Source organism: Macaca fascicularis, chromosome 5, assembly GCF_037993035.2.
Source record: "Macaca fascicularis isolate 582-1 chromosome 5, T2T-MFA8v1.1".
Classification (NCBI taxonomy): Eukaryota; Metazoa; Chordata; class Mammalia; order Primates; family Cercopithecidae; genus Macaca; species Macaca fascicularis.
This window is the reverse complement of record NC_088379.1, coordinates 93,387,314-93,409,143: the sequence shown is the minus strand read 5'-3', so window position 1 is coordinate 93,409,143 and position 21,830 is coordinate 93,387,314. Positions and strand designations below refer to the sequence as shown.

Sequence of the window (21,830 nt, the reverse complement as noted above, 5' to 3'; positions counted from 1 at the left end):
AAGAATGGCAACGTGTTAATATCAGGGGGTTTAGCCTCACAAAACTAAACACAGCTGATCTTGGCTTTAATGAGATTCGGACATTAGTAAGAAAGAAAAGAGACTTTTTAGTTAAGACAAGTTCCACTTTATTATCTAAGGAAACAGGAAATTCAGAGTTTTGTAGGAGAGATGTGTGCAAACAAAAACTAGATTAAGTTTCCAGAAGGGGCTGTTATTATTCAAACAAAAGAGCCCCTCTTTTTAATTATGGAGTTTAAAATTAATAGGATATGGGCATTATAAAAGAGAGGCACCTGATTGCACGTTTTTTTTTTTTTTTTTTTTAAAAAAACTTCCTTTAGGGAGACATTTCCAAATTTAATTGTGAATGAAAGTTAAAAACTCTTTGTTTCAAAATGCTTTTCAAAAAGTGAGCGAGGTTGCCACCTAGTGACTGTTTTCTGGTTTTGCATTTTAAAAGCTCCTTAACAAGGGTTCTTAGGGCAGTATTGCTCAAACCTGGCTGTGTATTAGTGTCATCTGGAAGTTTCCTAAAATGTAGAATACTAGGACCCACCAAAGAATCTGAATCTTTGGAGAAGGAGCTTCAGGGGTTGTGCTTTATGATAAAGATCTTCAGATGACTCCACGGGACCTAGTCTGTCACCAGTGTTTGGAATTAACTGCCCTGGGGCATATTGTTTGCAGGTGGAAGTGTCACAGAGGCAAATTTATGTAAAGTGCAATATTCACCTACTTGCTCTAAGAACCTGGTTTCAGGTATATGACAGTTGGTGTTGCATCTTTGTATCTCATATTTAAAATAGACTTGGTAATGCTAAAACTTTACCCTACCGTTATACACAAAGATATATGACCAGTGCTGTTTATTGTAACACTGTTTGAATAATGATTAGCTAAAAATCATTTAAATGCCTATCAATAGGGGTGTGGCTAAAAAAAGGACAGTAAATCCAAGCAGTAAATTTTATGCAGCCATTTAAAAAGAATGGTTAAGCATCATATACAATTTTTATTTGTCAATCATACCTCAGTAAAGTTGAAAAACATGAGTTTATAATAGAGAAAAACTGGGAAAATGCTAAGTATCCTTCAATAGTAGACTGAACAAATTGTGGTAAATGTATATAATAAAATTTAAAAATGTGTGGTAATGTGATAAAAGAACAAATTAAGATAGTAGAAAAGGACACTAAGAATATGTTTTCTTAGAATATATGTCAGTATATAGTTAGAAAAAGAACTGGCAGGAAAAAATGTGATGAAAGTGTAATTTTTTTCTTGATTTTTTTTTTGGTAATTTTATATAATGGGTTTTTCATTTCTCTCATAATCAGAAAACTATAAACATTATTTTGAGAGAGAAATATATGTGAATTGATTCAAAGCTTACTGTCACATGCTTTTAGTAAGTGTTAGATGAACAGACCAGAGTAAGCTGAAATGTGGAAGCCAAAAGATGGGGTTGGAAACTTGTTTCTGTTGGCTACCAGTAGGCTCAGATGTTGGGGGGCTTTCACGCTTGTACGTCCCTTCTTTATTCATCTGGTCCTGATGAATAACATGATGGTGCAACTGAGGGGCTCTTCCCTGGAAGGGCCTTTCATCAACCTGGATCTCTGTGGAAGGCAGAGCACCAACACTGAACCAGGACAGAGGCAGATTTTGTAGAAGAACACTACAGATTTATGGATCATTGCTGTAAAATTCTACTAACTAAAGATTCTATTAATAGGGAATGCTCTTCCAGAACTCACACTTTTGCACAACATGAGGCAGTAAGCTCAGTCTCAAATCAGCATAGTGTGACTTTTGTGCTCTTGTACTTTCAACTTTTGCTCCTTCTGTTCCTATTTGGTTTCCTTGTCACACTTTCTGTTCTGTCTTTTACAGAGACACGTAAACTTTGAACGGTTGTGATCATATCCTGTCAGGATGACCGGTTTGTACATGACCGATGGCACACTACGGCTCCACAATCACCAGATTATTTTCCACAGAGTAGCGAGTGGGGAAGTCACGTATATGCACCGTGAATAGTTTCTGTTTTGCAAGAGCCTGTCTAAAGGTCTGTTTATAAATGCTATCTTGTACATTCACTTAATTAGTTAATTAATTAATTAATATTTATTTGAGACAAAGTCTCACTCTGTCACTCAGGCTGGAGTGCAGTGGCGCGATCTGAGCTCACTGCAGCCTCCACCTCCCAGGTTCAAGCAATTCTTGTGCCTCAGCCTCCTAAGTAGCTGGCATTATAGGCCTGTGTCACTAGGCCCGACTAATTTTTGTGTTTTTCATAGGGATGGGGTTTCACCATGTTGCCCAGGCTGGTCTCGAAATTCTGACCTCAGGTGATCTGCCCCACCTCGGCCTCCTAAAGTGCTGGGATTACAGGCTTGTGCCACCACTCCCAGCCTTTTACACTCACTTTAAATGATATTTTTATTATTTGTTGATATAAGATAATCCACAAGGACAAGCTATTTTTCATCATAAACTGAAATATTCCTGCAATGGCAGGTCAATACAGGGGAAGGTCTGGACTAGCCATAGATTTGTGGGAGGCCCAGGTGCCTGATTTGAAGGTCACTGGGAAAGACATCCATATTAGTGATTTCAAACTTTGGCTTGCCTTAAAATCATTTGAGGGACCTGTTAAAAATGGAAATCCCTGGATCCCATTCACGGACTTATATCACAAATATTACTCCATTCACTTATTTATGCAATGTGTCTAAGATCTGCCCCAGCCGGCCTGCTCAGAATTACCTCTTTGCTAAATAGACAACTTTCTTTCTTCACATGATATTATGTTGGAGCAAAAGTAATTACTGTTTTTGCCATTAAAAGTAATGGCAATTACTTTCGCACTAACCTAATACTTCTATCTTCCTAATGCTGTTTTAAGTAAAAATTATTTAAGATTGTTTGACTTCTATTATTATTCTGTTAACCTAACAATTGTAAAAATCTACTTAAAATTCAAATCCAGCAAGTCACTTCTAAACAGGGAGTGTCTATGGTTAGTTCCACTAAACCATATGCCCACAAATTGATAGAGTATTATTCATTTAATGAAACAGCTCCTCTTGTTCTTATTCTCGAAAGTGTAGACCCCAGCTTCAGGTAGATTTTCTTGCAGCTTTTGTGTGGGTCCACTCATTGTTTTTGACGTTATTCTCATTTGGATTTCTGGACTTAGGATTGTATTGGAGTTTTGTTCTCTTTTCTTTCCAGGCTTCCTCATTAAGTTTTTTCTAACCATTTATCTACCCCCTTCTCTTTCAGCCCCCCAATTCCCCTCTTCCTGACATTCATCCAGACTCATCTGTTTCTTCTCCTTTTCCTTTGGGACGTCTAATACCATATTTTAACACATATGACTGTTAAGTATCATTCTCTTGACTAGCAGAGTTTACCTTCTCATATCGAAGTTGTTTTTGAAAGGTGGACTTCTGTAAAAGCATCATAATGTCTTTGAAAATTATGCTGTCTTGAGCTCCTACTTAGTTACAGGCAGGCCCTAAAGACAGAGTGAGGAGACAACATGATGTTTATTCTAGACCACAGCGAAAGCCTGTTGAGTGACTTCCTCCTGGCTGGTCTTCTTCCTTCCACCTCCCCTGACCCCTACCTCACTCACCACTCCTTCCCCATCCACTGGTTGGGGAGACCTCTCTTAAGCTCTAAACTACACATGGGATCACTTAAGGACGCCACTGTGAAGCTCTTATTTACCAGTGAGACTTATTGTCTGCAGCCTCTCTATGTGTAATACGTTAAGTAAAATACGTTTTTCTATCTCCTGGCTCTTCCCTTCAGCTAGACTTTCATCTTCTTCTCAGAACTCCTGTCTCACTTTACTTATATTTCTATTATTTAACACATTCTGCCTTGTATCTTTCATATGACTTTCTCCCTACTTACTTAGAGTTTTGATAAAGACCAAGAGCATCTCTTCTTTTGATCTCCAAATAATTTTGTAAAAGATGGTTGTTCAATAAATATTTTTCAACTGAGCTAAATGTTATTTCAGACAAGGTCAGATATGTTGCCCTGACTGGTAGACTTGCCAAGAGCAGATTAATTAGTATTATAAAATCAAAGTAAATATTTACAAGCAGAGAAGGCCAGGAAGGTGAGGTTGGATGGAGTACCAGGGCTGCACATAAATGACGGAACTGGACCCTGCTCGCAGGACTGGTACAGCGACCTTTTCTTTTTGATCACAAGGTGGCAGGCTAGGTCAATTTCCATCGTCCCTTATAAGGCAGCTACGTGAGGCTGAAATTTTTTGCCCAATTTCAGAAACAGATATCTTTTTTTTTTTTAACTGAGGTTAGTGCAGCTTGATGGCTAAAACATGGCTTTGGATAAGACATGGGCCTCACTCTTGACTACTGACTGTCCTTGTGGATCTCTGGCCTTTTGTGTTTGGACTAATTCCTCCACGTCTGCATCAAATAGCAATGCATCGTGGATTCCAACACACTTCTAGTTTCTGTTAACTGGGTGAAAAAAAAATATGAACATTGTCAGTGTTTTGAAGAAATATCCATGAAAACTGAAGCTTGGAGAGAGGAAACAAAATCGGACCAGAGAATTGAAATACGCAGTTTCTCCACTAGATAGCAGACTATGACAGGTGACTTTTGGAAGGGTCCATCTGTATTTACCCAAAGAAAGCATTAATATTTCTCCATCAGTTCATATTTTTCTTTTACCATGCCAAGTGTTTTCATGTGATCAGACCATTTACATGTAAAACTCTGATATAAACCTGAAATATAAGTAGCAGGTTGATTTCAATTTATTAATCTGCAATTTAAATTCTGATAGAGTTTTTTTTTTTTTTTACTTCATTAATTGCCTCCAGTTTTTTTTTTTTTCCCCCACAAATTGTCTTTTACTTTTTAAAAAGCAAATTACTAGGAATAGTTTACTCCGGAATTCTGATGGTAACATTGGGTGATATGTTAAGTCTTTCCCTTGATTCTGATCTGTTGTTTCCAGAAGATAGGGAACAAATGAGGGGCCGGGGGGGAGATATTCCTTGTTTTTAGGTTCTACTTTGCATTCTTTCAAGTTTCTCTGTGTGTGTGTGTGTGTGTGTGCACTCACGAAAACACACATATACTCACACATATTCCTATTACGTGGATGAATATACACACAATCTATGTACACGTGTGTATACATACATGTCTATATATACATACAGCCATATATGTATGTGTATATTATGTACATTTATCTTTGCAATAAATGTCATGTTAGTGATTGTTTAAGAGTAAACACTCTGAAACCAGACTCCTTGGGTATAAATCCTAGCAAATACTTACAGATCTGTGTCTTTTTCTTCATTTATAGAATGGGGGTAATAATGGTAACCATATTATAGAGTATTTGTATGGATGAAAGGACTTCACAGAGCATGGCTCATGGTATCTATGCAAATCGTGTTAGCCATTATTATTTGTGTATGTTGAGAGTCTGATTTATTCAATAGCTTATATGGCTACTTTCATTTAGTAAATGAAGCACCCTCTATCTACCCAATGTGGGAGTTTAGATTTTTTGAAGGTGCCATAATATATTGACATTGACTTGACTTTTGCTACATACATTATTCAACTTAATAATTTAGGTGCTGTACAGAATGTCTCAGTCAAGATTTCTGTTGTTTGGAAGCTTACATGTTAAAGAGAAAATGTGTGCACTTTTCTTTCTCTATTCTCTGCCTCTTTCTTTTCTTCTTTTGACTTTCCTCATTTGGAGGAATGTAAAAAATGGAGAGGTATATCAATTACAAATTCAATTCAGCTACCAATAACAGCAGCAACAAAAATTCCAAACAGTCACTTAAAAAGAGCATTCTTTTTCTCACAGGACAAAGATTCTGGAGGCAGGAAGCTGATGATGGAGCTGGTTCAGTAGCTCCTCTAGGATTATTTTGTCCTTTCCTTCATGGCCACAACATGACTGCTCCTCCATGCATCAGGTTCATGTCAAGCCAAGAAAAGGGCAAGAAAGGAGAAAGGGTGGTATACCAGCTATATAAATTCTTCTTATCAGGAGGCACAAGAGCTTTCCAGAGCTCTTCCCCGTTCCCTAACCGAGGAGACTTACGTCTAGTTTCCAGAACAGTGTCACAAAGCTATTAATAGCTGGAAAAACCTCTACACTGAAAGACAAGAGAAAGAAATAGCCTGGAAATGATTTGGGATCAGCCAGTGAATGATATTTCTCAAACTAAGTTTTTGTTTTGGCTTTGCATTTGTGTTTCTCCTCAAATTCTCCCTCTTGCCCTCCCTCTACCCTATAGTCCTCTTTGTCTGGAAGGAGGTAGAACTGAGAAAAATGAAAACATGGAGATTTGTTTCAGGAGCTAATATTTGCCGCAGAATATGTGCAACATGTGCAACAGAGGAAAGAGTGGAAGAAGATATGAAGTAGGATCTCTGTATCAGCACAAATGGAGGCCAGAGGGGAAAGGAAAGGCTGGCTCAAGCAGAGAGGGTGGAGGAACACAGTTGACATTTCCCCAGCGGATCAATTTCATAGGCACTCCCTGTGCTGGAGGCAGAGCTAAGCTTGTTGCCTCTGAAATGAAGCACCACAGACAACAGAGCTTCTTATAGATCACTTAATACAAATTATCATCGAGAGATATTGTTTATTTTCATGTCTACAGAGCAAACAACATAGAAGGCATTTGTGACATTCACAAGCTATTTTTAAATGACACCTACTCAAATGTTACCTATTTCATAAATCTGTAATGATTTTTTTTTTCTTAAAAACATTCTAGCTTTAATAGAATTTTATACTGTGACTGTTAAGATAGCAAAAATTCCCCCAAGGGGACCAGGATTCTTGGCTCACTCATTTCTTCACCCTGTCCTCTCTTCACCTGGTCAGCTGTCAGGTGGCTCTCCTGTACGTCAACTCACAGGTGATGAGGTCTTCAGACCGTCACCCTGCTAGGAACTCCTGGTGGACTAGTCACCATCACTCTCACTTGAACTGCCACTGTCAGATGACTCACTACTGTCCTCCCTTCTACGGGAACTAAGCCTCCTGTTGGAATACGGTTGTCTACCCCAGGAGCCTTTCCCATGTGGCATACCCTTATTCCGTGTAGGATTATTTTGTCTATGGGGTACATAATGATATTTTCTGCTGTGTGGTATATTCTCATTACTGGGGCCATTAAGGGAATCCATTTCGGTTTTGATTTCATTATCAAGACCACGAGAAGGAATGGGCAGGCCCTGACTTTTGCCCTTACTAGGAAACCTTTGTTTTTCATGTAAGATTGCTTGGTTCCTATTAGAGTCATCTACACCCTTTCTGGCACTGCCTTTGTCGTTTTTAGGAATTTCATTATAATTGGTACTTTCAGTTGCATCACTACTGCCTTCTTTTCTTTTCTCTTTTGAGGGTGCAGGAGGGTAATGAAACTCAACCTTCCCTTGGTGAGCATTTTGGCCGCCAACATCCACTCTGTTTCCTTCTCTTCCAGGGAGTTCCTTAAAATTGGTACTACCCATGATATCGTTGTTGCCCTCTACAAGACTGACATCAACAGCATCTGCCTCTTTCGCAGTTTCATCCCCAGTTCCAATGGTATTTCCGCCATTTTCTTCTCTTTCTGGGATCTCATTATAACCTGGCTCTTTTGTGTCAAGATTAGTACTCTCAGCTTCACTTGGGCCTGCAAACCCTGTTTGAATATCTTTGCCTTCTAGGTCAGGACCAGTAGCTTCTCCTTTACCAGGAATGTCCTTAAAAGGTTGGCCGTCCCCACTGAAAGGAGACATATCATTGTCCCCTCTCTCTTGAAGATCTGTGTAACCGCTGCCTTCAAAATCACTGGGGATTTTTTTGACTTTTGATAGATGTTTTGGGTAGTCAATGTTGTGTTGAGTACGATGGGTGCTTTTGCTTTTTACTGGAACTTTCTGGACTTGGGAATCTCTTTGAGGCTTCTTTTTATCCTTCGAGTGTGCTTTAGCATAGTTCATACTTGCTGGAATTTTGTTTAGAACGTTCTTAGGTTTGCTCTGTTTGTTTTCTTCCCCCAGGAGTTTAATTGCAGTCACTGGCCCCATTATATGTTGCATGTTATTTCTGATGAGAGCTGCGCCATATTCTTCTTGGTCATGTAGTTTGCTGATAGCATCATCTCCATCCGCAAACTGTTTATTCCCAGTTGACTTAGGATAAATTGACATCCTCAGGCCATTGTGAATATTCTCTTTGTTACTGATACTATATTCTTTATTCAGTCTCTGTCTATTTGTGAAATAATTTTGAGATTTACTACTTCCGTTATTCTCACTGGCTTCAGAAAGGGACAAATCTTTCTTTCTTTCCTGGACAATATTTTCTTTAGATGATAGCTCTTGATATCTTCTCTTGCCCAAATGGTGAAGACCAATATTGTCTTTGTTTTTCTCTTCCTGCTAAAATACAATTTTCAATACGAAGTGATTATTTCATGTAAAATTTTAAAAATATAATAATTCTTAGGCAATATAAAAACCATCCACCAGATATTTAATAAAAAGGATCTATTAACTCAACAGAGGTTTACTGGTAGAGGTCATTCTAGAATGGTCAAATCAGGTTTCATGGAGAAAGAAGAATGAACTAGGCTTGAAAAACGGGTAATATTCAAATATGCAGAAGGGAAATTGTGAGAATATTTTAAGAATAAGTGGCATATTCAATTGTTTGGAAGCAGGACACAATTGAGACATAATATGATTAAGCCTACAGAGTGGGAATAGTGAGTCATTGCAAGCAAAATGGATTTCATATATTAAAATTAGTTCTCTCTCTCTCTCTTTTCTTTCCTTCAATCTGATCATCAGAGGTATTCCTCTGCCTAAAAGAAAGAGTGTTTTCTTTTTCTTTCCTTTCTTTCTTGCTTCTTTTTAAACAGAAAATCTGCAAATAGAAGAATCTTCTGACATTTAAAAGAAAAGTCCCTGGGAGAATAATGGGATGAAAAAGAGAAAGCGGAGCAGGAGAATAAAGTATTTATATATCTATATTTCAATTCATTCTTTTTTTTTGGTGGGGGAAGGGGCAGGATCTGTGAAGATGCTGCTCCATATCCTGGGTTTTATCACCCTTGGGTGCAGTCAACTTTCAGTAAGCTTGGCAGAACAATGCGGTCAGGAAGAAAGAGCTGAGATTGACTGTACCCTATGCCACTCGCTATTTCTCTGCAGCATAGGCTAAATATAGAAGTGTCTGAGCATCTGGTCTGGAGATTTCCAGAGAGTGTTGCCATAGAGGAAGTGAAGTGGGTCTAAAAGGAGCAGCGTAGATGGAGTACATACTAGGGACAAATGTGAGTCATACTCAAACAGAGAGAAGTCTAAATTGCCCATGGGAGCTAAGAGAGACTGAGTCACCACTGGGCCCCAGTCAAGGCTATACTGATTGAATCCTAAGCTATGGTAGCCAACAACTTCATTTTAGAATGAAGCAGGGCAAGACACATTCAAGTGGTTAGGCAACATTATCCCATGCATATCTGAAGATTGCAAGTCTTCCTCTTCACTATGGTGTAAGCCATGTTGTCCATTTGGTGCACGGTATGTAGTGGATGGTGTAAGCCACACACCTGGATGCCATCTTAGAGGGAGAAGGAGGGGGAGTGAGGATTTGAGCATTTTTAACTGAAGAGACTGATTTATTTAAATAAACTATTTTAATTATTAGATAACCTTAAGTTTAAACAGACTGAATTTAATTTCTGCACATTCCCTTGCTCCTCCATGAGGAGCTCTTGAGCAACAGAACGATTATAGACAGACTAAATGTCATTTTTTCTTTTCACCTCCAAATTGTAGGATGAGCTGGAATATACAACATCCCTACATAGGCCTTTGAATTGATGAGTAATATGAAATCAACATAAGAGATATTTATTGAGAGAGTGGAACATGGAAAAAATTAGGCTGGGTGCTACATGTTCTAAGCAATATCTGGTGATATTCATTGGCAAAGGCAGTGATCCTGAGGGGTGTGGAGGGTGGGGGCAGGTCTGTGAGGCAGAGACATCGTAACCAATTAGGTCTGCACAGACAAACAGAGTGCCGGAGACTTGTAGAAGATGGAATGCCAGGGTGAAGAATTTGGTTTTATTTTGTAGAGTGTGAAGAGCTAGTGAAAGTTCATAGGAGATTAACAAAATACAAATTAAGGATTTAGGAGGAACAGTGGTACGAAATAACGTGTAGGAAGCTTTTGTAGTATCCAGTAATGAGATGTAATCACTTGGATTAGGATTATACCAAAGAAAAACATTACAAAGAAAAAAAAAACCCTTCTTTTGGTGCCCAAGCAGAAAAAGCCTTAATAACTAAAATGGACTGGAATGTTAACATGTAAAAATGGAGACAGGGTGAAAAAGACAAGGACTTTAATGTTAGACATATTGATGTTAAGGGAATATAGAACCTGAGCTCAAAAAGCAATATACAGTTAGAGATAGAGAATTGGGTATCACAGGTTCTTGGGGGGTCCCAGTACAAGTCCTTCCCAGTTTTCATAGCCTATGGTCAACTCTTCTTTCCTTGAACATCTTACAGGCTAATTGTTTATTACTTTTCAGATTCTATTGTTTCACTTATATATAGTTGTAATTTTTTCAATAAATTTTTAACTTGAAACTAGTATCCATTTTTCCTGATGCAACACCTAATAAGTTTATTTTCTCTTTCCTATGAAACCCTCCCAACATTTGAAAAAGTCTAGTTTTCCTTCGAACTCACTGGCGGCTTTCTCTTCTCCAGGTTGACACTACAGTCCTCTTGTGCTAGGTGACTCCATTCAGACCCATCACCTGATGATGAATTCCCTTTTGTTTGTGCGATCCCAAATCAGACCTTGACTCTGATGGGACCTGATCAGCCCCAAGCATCGGGAATTCATCCGCTTCCTTGCCTTGACCACAGCCCTATTTTTACTAATAACAGCTTAATTTTGTGCTGTCTTTTTGACCACCACTTCAATTTGTTGGCTCTTGTCAAGCATGTGGACATCTTAGATGTGTTCATTAAAGATGTCAGAATACACGAGAGCTCCCTGATGGAGAGAAAAAGAGCATGCAGCCAGAAGCTCACAGTATTTGGTCAAGTGTGTAGGGAAGGTAGCAAAGAAGATAGAAAAACCAAATGCAGGCTGGGGTGGTGGCTCACGCCTGTAATCTCAGCACTTTGGGAGGCTGAGGTGGGTGGATCATGAGGTCAGGAGATCGAGACCATCCTGGCCAACACGGTGAAACCCCGTCTCTACTAAAAAAAAATACAAAAAAATTAGCCAAGCACGGTAGTGGGTGCCAGTAGTCCCAGGTACGCAGGAGGCTGAGGCAGGAGAATGGTGTGAACCCGGGAGGCGGAGCTTGCAGTGAGCTGAGATCGCGCAGGATCATAGGGAATGTGTTGAGTGAAATAGCAGGCAGGAATTGCCAAATTGTCTTTCTTAATCCCTCAATCCAGTGCTCACGAAAGTAGCTGTGCTATGGAAAGAGCACATGCATTAGAATGAGTTGCCTCACTGCCATTTATGGGCTGTGTGATCTTGGGAGCATTATTTCACTTCTCTGAGCCTTAGCTTTTTTTAGCTGTAAAATAAAAATGATATCTACCTTTCAATATTTTGGGAAGAATTAAATGATTTTTATTAAATAATGCACGTAAAGCATACAGAACTGGGCATAGCCCTTTAATGAATGATAGTTTCTTTCCTAGATAATATTAATGATAGTCATGTGATTACTGGATGCACAGAGGTTCTCCCAGTCTCTGGACTTCTCTAATATTGGTTGTAGAGGCAGATGAAGATGGAAAAACTCTGGATCCCCCGCTCCCGTACTGGCCAATTGTCACCCCCAGGCTGTGTGTTCTGCAAGCTTGTAGCCGTTGATGGGATGTTATCTGAAATAGATTTTGATTGGACTCTCTCTCTCTTTTTGCTCCCAAACAGAGGTACTGTTCTGCTTGGAGGACTGTCTGCTTTTATACATGTATCTTATTAACCGTTGGAAGTAGTGGGGAAATTGTTGAATCAGCTAACATTTGAATCTCAAAATAAAAATGGCTTTTAGAAGTGCCCTGTACTTTTAAGAAGCTGGCTAATATGTGGTCTGCAAAAGTGCCAATGTGTAATATTTGTAAAATATAATTTGAAATTACTTATTTGTAAAAGTTATGGCATTATTGTTCATTAATTTTTTTAATATTGGTGGGTATATTCTGAAATAAGATTTTGCCATGAGAAAAAAATAGAAATAAACTTTGTAATATATCACTAAACAAAAAGTATTTTAAATATTTGTCTTGAGTAATTGAGTCTCAGAAAGTTTTACTTGGACATTTATGTTTTCCTTTGCAATCAAGTTCATTGCTGTTTACTCATTACTAATATAACCTTTTGAGTTAAACACTAAATCTAAAATCAGTAGGTTATAGTAATCTCTTCCTAATTTTTTCTCTCTCTTGTCTGAAGTGGGAAGTTATGTTTTATTTTTGGTGCTTTTCTGCTTTTAAAAAAAGTAACATATACACTAATGAATTGTGTGCATTTTATTAGAAGACTGAATAGGATAATTTTATAAATGAAAACATGAAACAACTTTTAACCTGTGGTCTATGATGGCTATTTTTGCATTGAAGAAAATATCAAAAAATAGAAAGAAACTTTTCTTACATTTGCTTGTGTTAAATGATTTCTGACTGTTCGGTGGTCCGTGTACCAGTTGGCTGACTGCTTCTCTATGCTCTGCTTTTCGGTCTCCATGCTTTGATTCCTATGAGTTTTTTCATGGAGAATGGCCTCACTTCTGTTTGCTCAAATCCTACTCATCCTCCATGGCCCAGTGCAATTGTTTCCATTATGAACACTAGAGGCTAGGAACTAATTTTTTTCTACTCCAAGCCCCTAAAGCATGATCTTTTTTTCTCTTCTGGATACTACTCACATAGCACCTCCCACATTCTGTCGTGTTTCACAATAATTTCTGTAAGCGCCTTTTGTTTCTTTTCTAACTCTAAGATCCTGGAGAGAAAGAATTTGTTTCTCCGTCGTTTTATCTCACATAGTATCTTACACACTAGTTAAGAACTCCACATGTATTTGTCAAATGGATATGTTTTAACTTATTTACAGTTAGATGTAGTCTTAGAGATGTCATCTAAAGGATATTGATGGCAGAAGAAAATAACATTCTGAAGGGAAACAAACTATTGCTTCCATGGGGAATAAAACCAGATTTGGAAAAAGTCAATAGCCCTTTTTCTGATGGTATTTCAAGCTATTTCCAGCCCTTTGGCCAATGAATCTACAAGAAGGGACTGAGTGAAAAGAATTATTGTCATTGCAGTGACAAGGGCCTCATTCTTTTACTTCTGAGCAACCCAACACAGATGGAGTTACCCATGGAATGAATTTAAGAGACAGTAAAATGTATCACTCATTAGGCCAAAATGGTTTCTCCTCTTAGCCGTTCTCTGCTGAGATCCCCACCGTCAGAGCGTATGGTAGAATATGTCAAGAAAACTTCCTTATAAAACACCAAACGTTACTTAGAAGCAATAACACAGCAGCCCATGGGTACCTGGGGTCCATGAGTATCACACCTGCAGCCGCAGGTCCTGAAGCAGAGCGAGATGTGGGCCAAGGCATGGGTTGGGGATCAGGAAGATTCTGGGACCCAGAGTTTTGTAGTAGAGAGGCTTGAGGAGCCCGGGGAGTGAGGGAAGGGACAAAAAGTGCCAACCTTAAGACAGAAATCCCAGAGCAAGCAAAAGTAAACTTCGCCTCCCCTACATTTTCCTCTAGGGCTAGTCCAGAGTTTAGTCGTGCTAAGAATGGTCATTCAGAGATTCAGCTTACCTTTACATCAGTTTGATTTTTCTTCCCAGGTGACATGTAAACACACTTAAAAACATAATGTCCATGTTTCTCATGGTGACCCTTGTATGTTATCTACAAAAACACGACATTATATTAAGGCACATTTTATCTCTTACAAAGAAATTTTTGAGCTCTCTTTTTAATCCTATGAGAAACTTTAAAACTTGGGTGAAGCTGAATTCTGCCTCTGACAAATGGTAGTACTTCTTATAACCACAGGAGGGTGTGTGTCAGCCAGCTCCCGAAGACAGCAACTTGTTCCTTCTCTCTTTTCTACATAACTCTAAATCCGTTTTCCCGAAGGGCCTGTCAACTGCTTTCTGTCCTAGGGTGGATGGATTTTATTACCAAATTTCTATGGAATTGGAGCATGTGGAAATATTTTCAGGTGGGAGGGGGTGAGAGGACCGGGAGAAAGGCAGGATTTACAATATTCATGTCTGATGTCTAATTGGCAAAACTCACAGCATGAACATTCAGGCTCTTAAGCTGTCAATGTTGGCCTTTGTAATTTTCAGCTGAGATAAGGTACAGAAGATTGTTAGTTCTTAGAACATAATTTTCTGTGATAGGCAGAAGTAAGCTGCAATTTGGTGGCATGCAAAGCGGGGAGGATTCTTTTAACTGTTTGCATATGGAAAGCTGACTCCATGGACATAGAATTCCTCATTAAAAACTGATAGCTACCTTCCCCTTTACTCCCTTATTTATCATTCTGAGAGCCAAGTGTTTGTCAGGTGCATGTGTGGGAAAATATTGTTTGCTAGTAGCAATGTTCCCAAATTCTTACTCACTTAGCCCTGAGAAGGTTGCCTGGCAAAGCATTGTTTCATTTGAAGGAAGAAATCACATTGGAGAGAAATAAATCTCTATTCACAATGTTTTCCTCTTTTCTGTCACACATGGTGTGTGAATTATAATACCTGATTGACTAGAAAGTGCCAATATTATGTTGTATAATTTTGCACTTCCATTCAAAGTACCCAAGACTATTTTGACAGTTACACTTTTCTCTCACTGACTTTTTCTTTACAGAGCCAAAATAGAGTTATTTGAGAAGATGAATTCTGTTTACCCTCTGCTCTTCCACACAGCTTTGCTTAGTTTTCTCAGTCTGTGGTTGAAATGTCTGAAAGGAAACAAGAAACAAAACTTCACCCACTAGAACATTCTATTTCATTAACTTCATTAAACAAACGTTTCATTTATTTTTCTCTCACTGGGTTATATTATTCAATGTGGAAAATCATTCTAACCAAAAGAAGATTGACACATTCATCTTGTTAGTATTTGTTTCAGTATTACGAAAGACAGTGCCAACTTTCTGCCCCCAGAGGGAGACAATGCCTTCTCCACTACAGAACTGGATTCAAGCTCAGACAACCGCTAAGTGGGTGTGCTGGGGGAGAAGGGAGGGATGGCACCCCAGATGAAGGAGCTTGGCTGCCATCGGAATCCACTGAAAAAGAAGTTTTCACTGGCAAACTGGGAGTTGTTAAATATAAGTGAACTAAAATCAGAGTTTGACGATTTAAATTATATGTGTGCATCAATTATATAAGTTGAGTAATTGTAATATTGAATTAAGGTATGAGGCTGTTGATGGCCCAGGGAGAGTCAAACCATAGCTGTTCACATGAGGGGTAGGATCACACCTAAGAATAAAACCTTATTGCTGCCAGATGTTTCATTCTGAGAAGGAAAAATGGAGGTGGCCAGCAAATTAGGACAAATTCTTTTTCTTGGTTTGACATAAAGTGTCAAAATTTCTTGAGGGTAGCATAGGGTGAAGGGTAGCTATTGAAGCGCAGAAAGGGCAGAAATGAAGAAAGAATAGACCCTGGCAGTTTGTCCCAGGCCTTTGGGCTAAAGTTTGTATACCACAGGAAAGCATGCAGAACAGGAACCATAAATCTGGGAGCAAGTGTTTTATGAAAGGAATAGATGTAACAGTTCTTTAATTCTCAGTATTTTTCATTTACCTCTTTCTTTCAGAAACTCCTAGCCTATCTCAGATGTGGCACCGGGAACCAGTGGGCGGACTGGGTCGTGTTTGAATGGGTGTGCTACAGTGGAAGCAGGCATCACGGTGGATCAATCGTATAAAAGAGAGAACCCCTTAAGGGAAAGATTGAATAAAGAGATAAACAGAAAGAGGGCCACCTAGGCCAGCCGTCATATTTACCTGGAAAGTGTTCTTCCTGAAGAAGCTGTAAGTTTCTATATTTTGTTTAATACAGACAGGTTGTTCCTTGCACTAAGATATTGGGAATGTCCAGGCTTGCTCTAAGGGCCTTTAAATCTCCAGCTCAATCTGAACTGATTCCTTCATTTCCCAAACTCATTTGTCCTCTGTGTTCAGACCGGGTTTGGGTGAAGGAGGCCTGGCATGAGACTGAGGGGTAGAAGGAGAGAGAAGCCAGGGTATGTCCTTCTTTGCTCTTTCTTTTTGGGGCTGCATCTCTAGAACCGGGTACATCTCCTTTGTGGTCCTAGTTCCCCCACCCAGGGGCCTAGGAGCAGCACCTTTTTTTTTTTCCCCTTCAGCCCTAAGGGTGGTGGTAACTTTGATCCTTGGGTGGTCTCACCACCCTTGGTTGGCCTTTCTGTTCTTCCTTATACTTTATAGCTAGTTTCCCTTAGACAGCCCCTTTACTGAGCTCTCTGTAGTGGATTTTGTTTTCCGGACTGGACTCTAGCGGATAAAATCATCTTCAAAATACAAAACTCAGAAGTTTAGAAAGCACCTCCATGGCTGGACTCCAAGGCATAGCAGGCTAATATTCTATTCCATTCTAGAAAATAACAATAGTTTATCAATAACACCTTCTATTTATAGGACACTTTATAGTTTGTAAATTGCTTTTGTACACATAATCTCATTTGAGTCCCAAAGTAACCCTTATAAGATAAGCAGTGGAAGAAACAGAATTGTCTACACTCATACAGTTGGTGGTTGCAGTAGAAGTAGAGAAGATATTTTGATTTAAATCTTCTGCCTCAAAGTCCTGGGGTTAAAATAATACATTTTTAAATGACTAAATACGAAAAAGCATTTAGTAATAAAAGGAAATGTTCCTAAACTTTATAGTAATTATCTTCAAGGCATATTTTATAGTTTTATCCTTTATTGCATTTCTTATGTTGATTCTTATATAATCTTGTGAATATAAACTTGGACCATTATATCACTCTTCAAAAATATAAAAACAGTGCAAACAGTTCTGGAAATTGGACTATAGGAAGAAGAAAGCATAAAAATGAGATGGGCAGATACTAAGCAAAAGAAAGAAATCATAGTATGGGGTATCAGGGATCTTCTTACAGAACACACACACACATATGGGTTAGAAACATACTTGACAATATAGAGTACCTAGGTACAGTTTTGATTTATTGTGACTTACAACAAAGTCTTTCTAGTCTAACTGCATGTTGATGAATATTAACTGAATTGCATAGCCTAATAAACATTCATTTTCTTCCTTTTAAAAATCTTTTAGAATTTGGCTTGTAATTCCAAGACGTATGCAAGTGACTGAGTATATACTAGTTTCTTAAGCCACCAATCTATCATTTAAAAATTTAGGTAATTACTAAAATGGCATCTTTATACCTGGAAGAAAACATCATATTTAATGATTCGCAGTTACAAATATTGCCTCTGCATCCTTGCTGAGCTGCTTTCATTTGAAATACGCATCCCTCCCTTCTCCCCACTATACCCTCAGGCAGATATCTTGGGCTTGAATGTGGCCCTGTAACGGAGGTGGCACTGTCTGCCTCTGGGGAGGAAAGCTGGCGTCCTCTTCTGATCAGTGGTCACTGAATCGATGTTGACATAGCACATTTACTGGAAAATGATGAGAAAGCCCCACTCCAGCTGTTTCTTGGAATACGTTGCTCAAAATAGAGTCTTCAGCTGGCTGACTTGAGCTGGGACAGCAAGACTCATTCTTCCACCGTGAGAGGTGGGAGAGACACCTGAGCCTCTAGGCCTTGATTGAGTGAGGTCTGTGCCTGGGGCCTCACAAATGCGTGTTGTGAGCAGTACAGGCCCCACAGGACTGTACTGCACACCCTTGTTGCACAGAGTGTGTGGAGAAGGGAACACATTTCCCCAACTTTCACTGCCTTTCATGTGGCCCTCGGCTGCCTGGTCATCCTCATCAGCCTGGTTACCCTACTAGTCACCCACTCACTCAGGACCTATATATATAAGTATGACTGGCAATGGGATGACAATTTGTTTCCATGGTTCTCCAACCAAAAAGGTTGTTCTGATAAGTTAGGATGCTGCTCAGACATTATCTAATTAGCACTGTGTCTGCATTGCAGAAAATAACTAACACTCAGCATTTTCACAAGATAATTTGGTCACATCCTGAATATTCAACTGGGTGAGTCAGAGGGAAGAAAAGACACACAGGGAAGTAGGAGCTTGATTTGGGCTAAGCTTGGGGGTACTACATCCCATCTGTAGCCTCACTGATGAAGAGAAAAATCACGACTAGGATCCCACAGTATTGGGGTGTTGCAAGAAATACAGAAGACTTCTGGTCTCTTTGTATTTTTATCTATCTGCTAAATCTAGTTGGTTAGCTTTAAAACATTCATGTCAAATTCTTTAAGTTTTCAGGAAAATATTAAAAGGTTATTTTGCTATGTTATAGTTTGAGTCTTTGAGTATCACTCATTAGTATCAGCGGATTTGAAATGCTGTGGCTGCCTCCTGGTTTTCTCAAAAAATCTGGTTTTGGTGTTCCTTAAAAGGCAACGTTGTGAGATCTCATAGTTCAGCACACGTTTATTGAGAACCTCCTTGGTTAAGTGTGTTAAGTGCTGGATGCTTTCTGTTTGCTTGGTACTTTTTAAAATAAGTGAATTAGGTAGATGCTACTAATTTAAATAAACATTGCTTGAAAGAAAAACAAACGAAGAGAACAAGAGATTATCTGAAACATAATTGAATTTGTAAATGCTTACTGGTGCTGCCCAGGTCACACTCAAAAAGAGTAGTCCCACACAGAAAACTCGCATCTTTGAGAATCTCTGTGAAAAGACAACAATATCTTACCACAAAGCATTGCCAGTTATAAACTGCGGCTGTAAGAAGAGATAAAACACATAGGAATATATAAACACCCTTCCCCTTGGCAGTTCATTTCTTTTTGTGTATGTGTGTGTATAGACCATGTATAATGTACTTATACCCGAGTGTGGACATTTTAATCTAGGAGCTTTCATATGTCTAGTTATTCCAATGTGAAAATGAAAATTATTCAATATCATTAAAACAGTAAAGTCAGTTGATAGAAATATATTTTATAGACACATTTATTTGCTGTATCATCAGCTCTTCTTCCTCTTGTCTTTAGAAAGAGATTGTTTAATTATTTGCATAATTCAAAATGACATTAAGTTGATGCAGCAGCCCATAACACACTCTAAGTCTGTCAGGGCAGCAGATTGCACTGTGGAGAAAGCTTATCTCCCTCCGGGCTGGTACCCTAATCTGTGTCTCATGTTCATTAGCAATGTGTCTGAATTAGTAGCCATTCATGGGCTGGAGAGTGAACTAATTTTTGCAACACTGACATTAATAGCTAACATTTATTGAATACTAAAATGAGCTAAGCACTGGGTCTAAGAATTTTGCATGCATTCAATTATTTGAGCCTCACAACAACCCTACAAGTTAGGTGGCGTTACTATGCCTGTTGTATAGATTAGGAAATAGACACAAAAAGATCAAATAACTTGCCTTATAACTCACAAATACTAAGGGGCAGAACTGGGATTAGTATCCAGGCAATGTGGCTATAGACCCAGTTTTCTTAATCAAGACTGTCTGCCGCCTTAAATAACTTTCTATTCTTTTATCTCATTACAGAAAAATCCATGTGCAGTTGACTTAAAGGCTTATATTGGGCTCAACAAAATGATGTTCAAAATACTAACATTTAGTTACAAACAAAGGTATTTGTTTATGTTTTGGTAAATATACCAACAGGAACTAGTGAGCTCACTTAGGTAGCCATTAGACTGGAAAAATGTCAACATGTCTTTGGACTATTGATCTTATTATTATATTATGAAAACAGTAAATTTATACCACTTTGAGATTTCATGAAGAAAAAATATTTTTATGGGAAAAAATAATCTAAATATTCTTGCAATCTTTAAACATCTCAAGGAAAAGCTGGTATTTGGAGAAATAAATATAGCTATTAAATATATTCTAAAATCCTAGGCTATGTTTTTCTAAATTAATGGATCTAAATTCTAACTATAGTTGACCCTTCCAAGCATTTTATAGATCAGGACAACGTAAGTAATTTATGAAATGATTTAATGCTGATCAGTAGAAATATCAACACAGACGAGGTTTCAAAGTATGAATAAGATCAGATATTCCTGATTACAGTTTGTTAAGTGAAGGGATAGAGGAAAATTAAAGTCTGAGTTACTCTGGATCTTGATAATGCTAATAACAAAAAAGGAGAAAGTTGTTATCAGATCATCAATTTTAGTTGATGATTTCTAGAGCATGGTAACACATTTCCTAGTTTATAAAGCAAAGCACCAAATAATACATAGTTGTGCTCAGCAGAGAAGATTTTCAAAGGCAATAAAAACCTACTTGGGTGGCAAGCATCTTAAAAACGTAAACAACTATGATATAAAGCTATTTGCTATCAAGAACATGAAAGCCAAATTACCTGGTATCTTTTAAATTCAGAATACCTGGCTTCTTGTTGCAGGATTAGCAGTCTCTGAGCATTTTGCTGAAATTTAAAGTTTGTTCGAGTTCCCAATGGCCAATCAGCACTGGCTCACTCAGCACTAGCAAACAATTTGTTACAAGTGCCCACAGATAACCATAGGGGGGCGAAGTAATTTTAATCTAAAAATGTGTTTGTGGTAGAGAGCTGCTATCAAATGTTCCAGAAAGTGGGATAAACAGAAAATATAAATACCTCAGTTTGGACATCATGTTGTCAGATAATCAAAATTGATTTCAGAACTGCTAATTAGGACCAACTGAATACCTAACAAGCTTAGAAATGGAAAACATTTTTGCTATCATTTTATGTAGAAAGTTTATGGTGTCAATTTTATCTAAATGAAATTCAGCAACATTTAACAAAAATGTTTTAGGTGCCTACTATGTGACAGGCATTGGCGAAACTACAGTGAACAAAACAAGACAGAAAAAAAAAAATCCCTGTCTTCCTGGAGCTTAGAATCCAAAAAGGGAGACAGATAATAAACAAGATAAATGAGTTAAATAGATTAGATACTGACATAGATGAAGTCTACAGAGAAAAGATATTGTGGGGAGGAACAAGCATTGGGGGTGGGGACACCGGGGTGAAATTTTAGATAGGAAGTCCTGGGACGGCCTCAATGAGAAGGTAACTTTTGAGTAAAGACCTTGCTGTGGTTTGAATGTACGTGTCCCTCCAAAATTCATATATTAGAACTTAAACCCCAAGGTGATGGTATTGAGAGATGGGCTCTTTAGAAGGTAATTAAGTCATGAGGACAGACCCCTTATGAATGGGATTAGTGACCTTATAAAAGGGCAAGAAGAAACTAGCTAGTCCCTTTTTGCCCTTCTGCTTGTCTGCAATGTGAGGACACAGCATTTGTCCCCTCTGGAAACGCAGTAGCAATGTGCCATCTTGGAAGAAGAGATAGACAGCCCTTGCCAGACAATGAACATACTGGCCTCTTGATCATGGATTTCCCAGCCTCCAGAACTGTGTGAAATAAATTTCTGTTTTTTGTAAATTACCCAGTCTGTGGTATTCTGTAGTAGCAGCATGAACAGACTCAGATAAACCTGCAGCTATATGACTGTCTATGGGAAGACCGTTCCAGGAAGA

At 38.5% G+C, this 21,830-nt stretch overlaps 1 protein-coding gene and 1 long non-coding RNA gene across 4 annotated transcripts; one reads left to right on the top strand and one right to left on the bottom strand.

The window, feature by feature from the left end:
• The first annotated feature begins 1,896 nt into the window (after positions 1-1,896).
• LOC123573598 (uncharacterized) lies at positions 1,897-20,662 on the top strand. The gene is made up of 3 exons (XR_006698242.3): positions 1,897-2,071; positions 3,292-3,388; positions 15,934-20,662. It is a non-coding gene; the product is annotated as an uncharacterized lncRNA (long non-coding RNA).
• Positions 6,660-20,716, bottom strand: MEPE (matrix extracellular phosphoglycoprotein). 3 transcript variants are annotated; one of them, XM_005555380.5, is made up of 5 exons: positions 20,661-20,716; positions 18,925-18,990; positions 15,014-15,067; positions 13,918-14,010; positions 6,660-8,471 (listed from the first exon to the last, which is right to left on the bottom strand). In XM_005555380.5, exons 2-5 carry the CDS (start codon positions 18,976-18,978, stop codon positions 7,005-7,007), a joined length of 1,668 nt encoding a protein of 555 aa, XP_005555437.3. In that variant the 5' UTR covers positions 18,979-18,990; positions 20,661-20,716; the 3' UTR covers positions 6,660-7,004. The 3 variants fall into 3 exon arrangements, with proteins under 3 accessions (XP_005555437.3, XP_005555438.3, XP_045248579.2); XM_005555381.5 differs by having other exon boundaries at positions 6,660-8,468; XM_045392644.3 differs by lacking the exon at positions 15,014-15,067.
• Between the last annotated feature and the right edge of the window lie 1,114 nt (positions 20,717-21,830).

What these genes read in the sequence shown, in the direction of transcription:
- MEPE (XM_005555380.5), bottom strand. Translation starts at nt 18,978, where the DNA reads ATGCGAGTTTTCTGTGTGGGACTACTCTTTTTGAGTGTGACCTGGGCA. An exon ending in GTGTGACCTGGGCAGCACCA is followed by an intron (nt 15,068 to 18,924) that starts GTAAGCATTTAC and finishes GTTTCCTTTCAG; the next exon opens with ACATTTCAACCACAGACTGA. An exon ending in GCTGTGTGGAAGAGCAGAGG is followed by an intron (nt 14,011 to 15,013) that starts GTAAACAGAATT and finishes GTGTTTTTGTAG; the next exon opens with ATAACATACAAGGGTCACCA.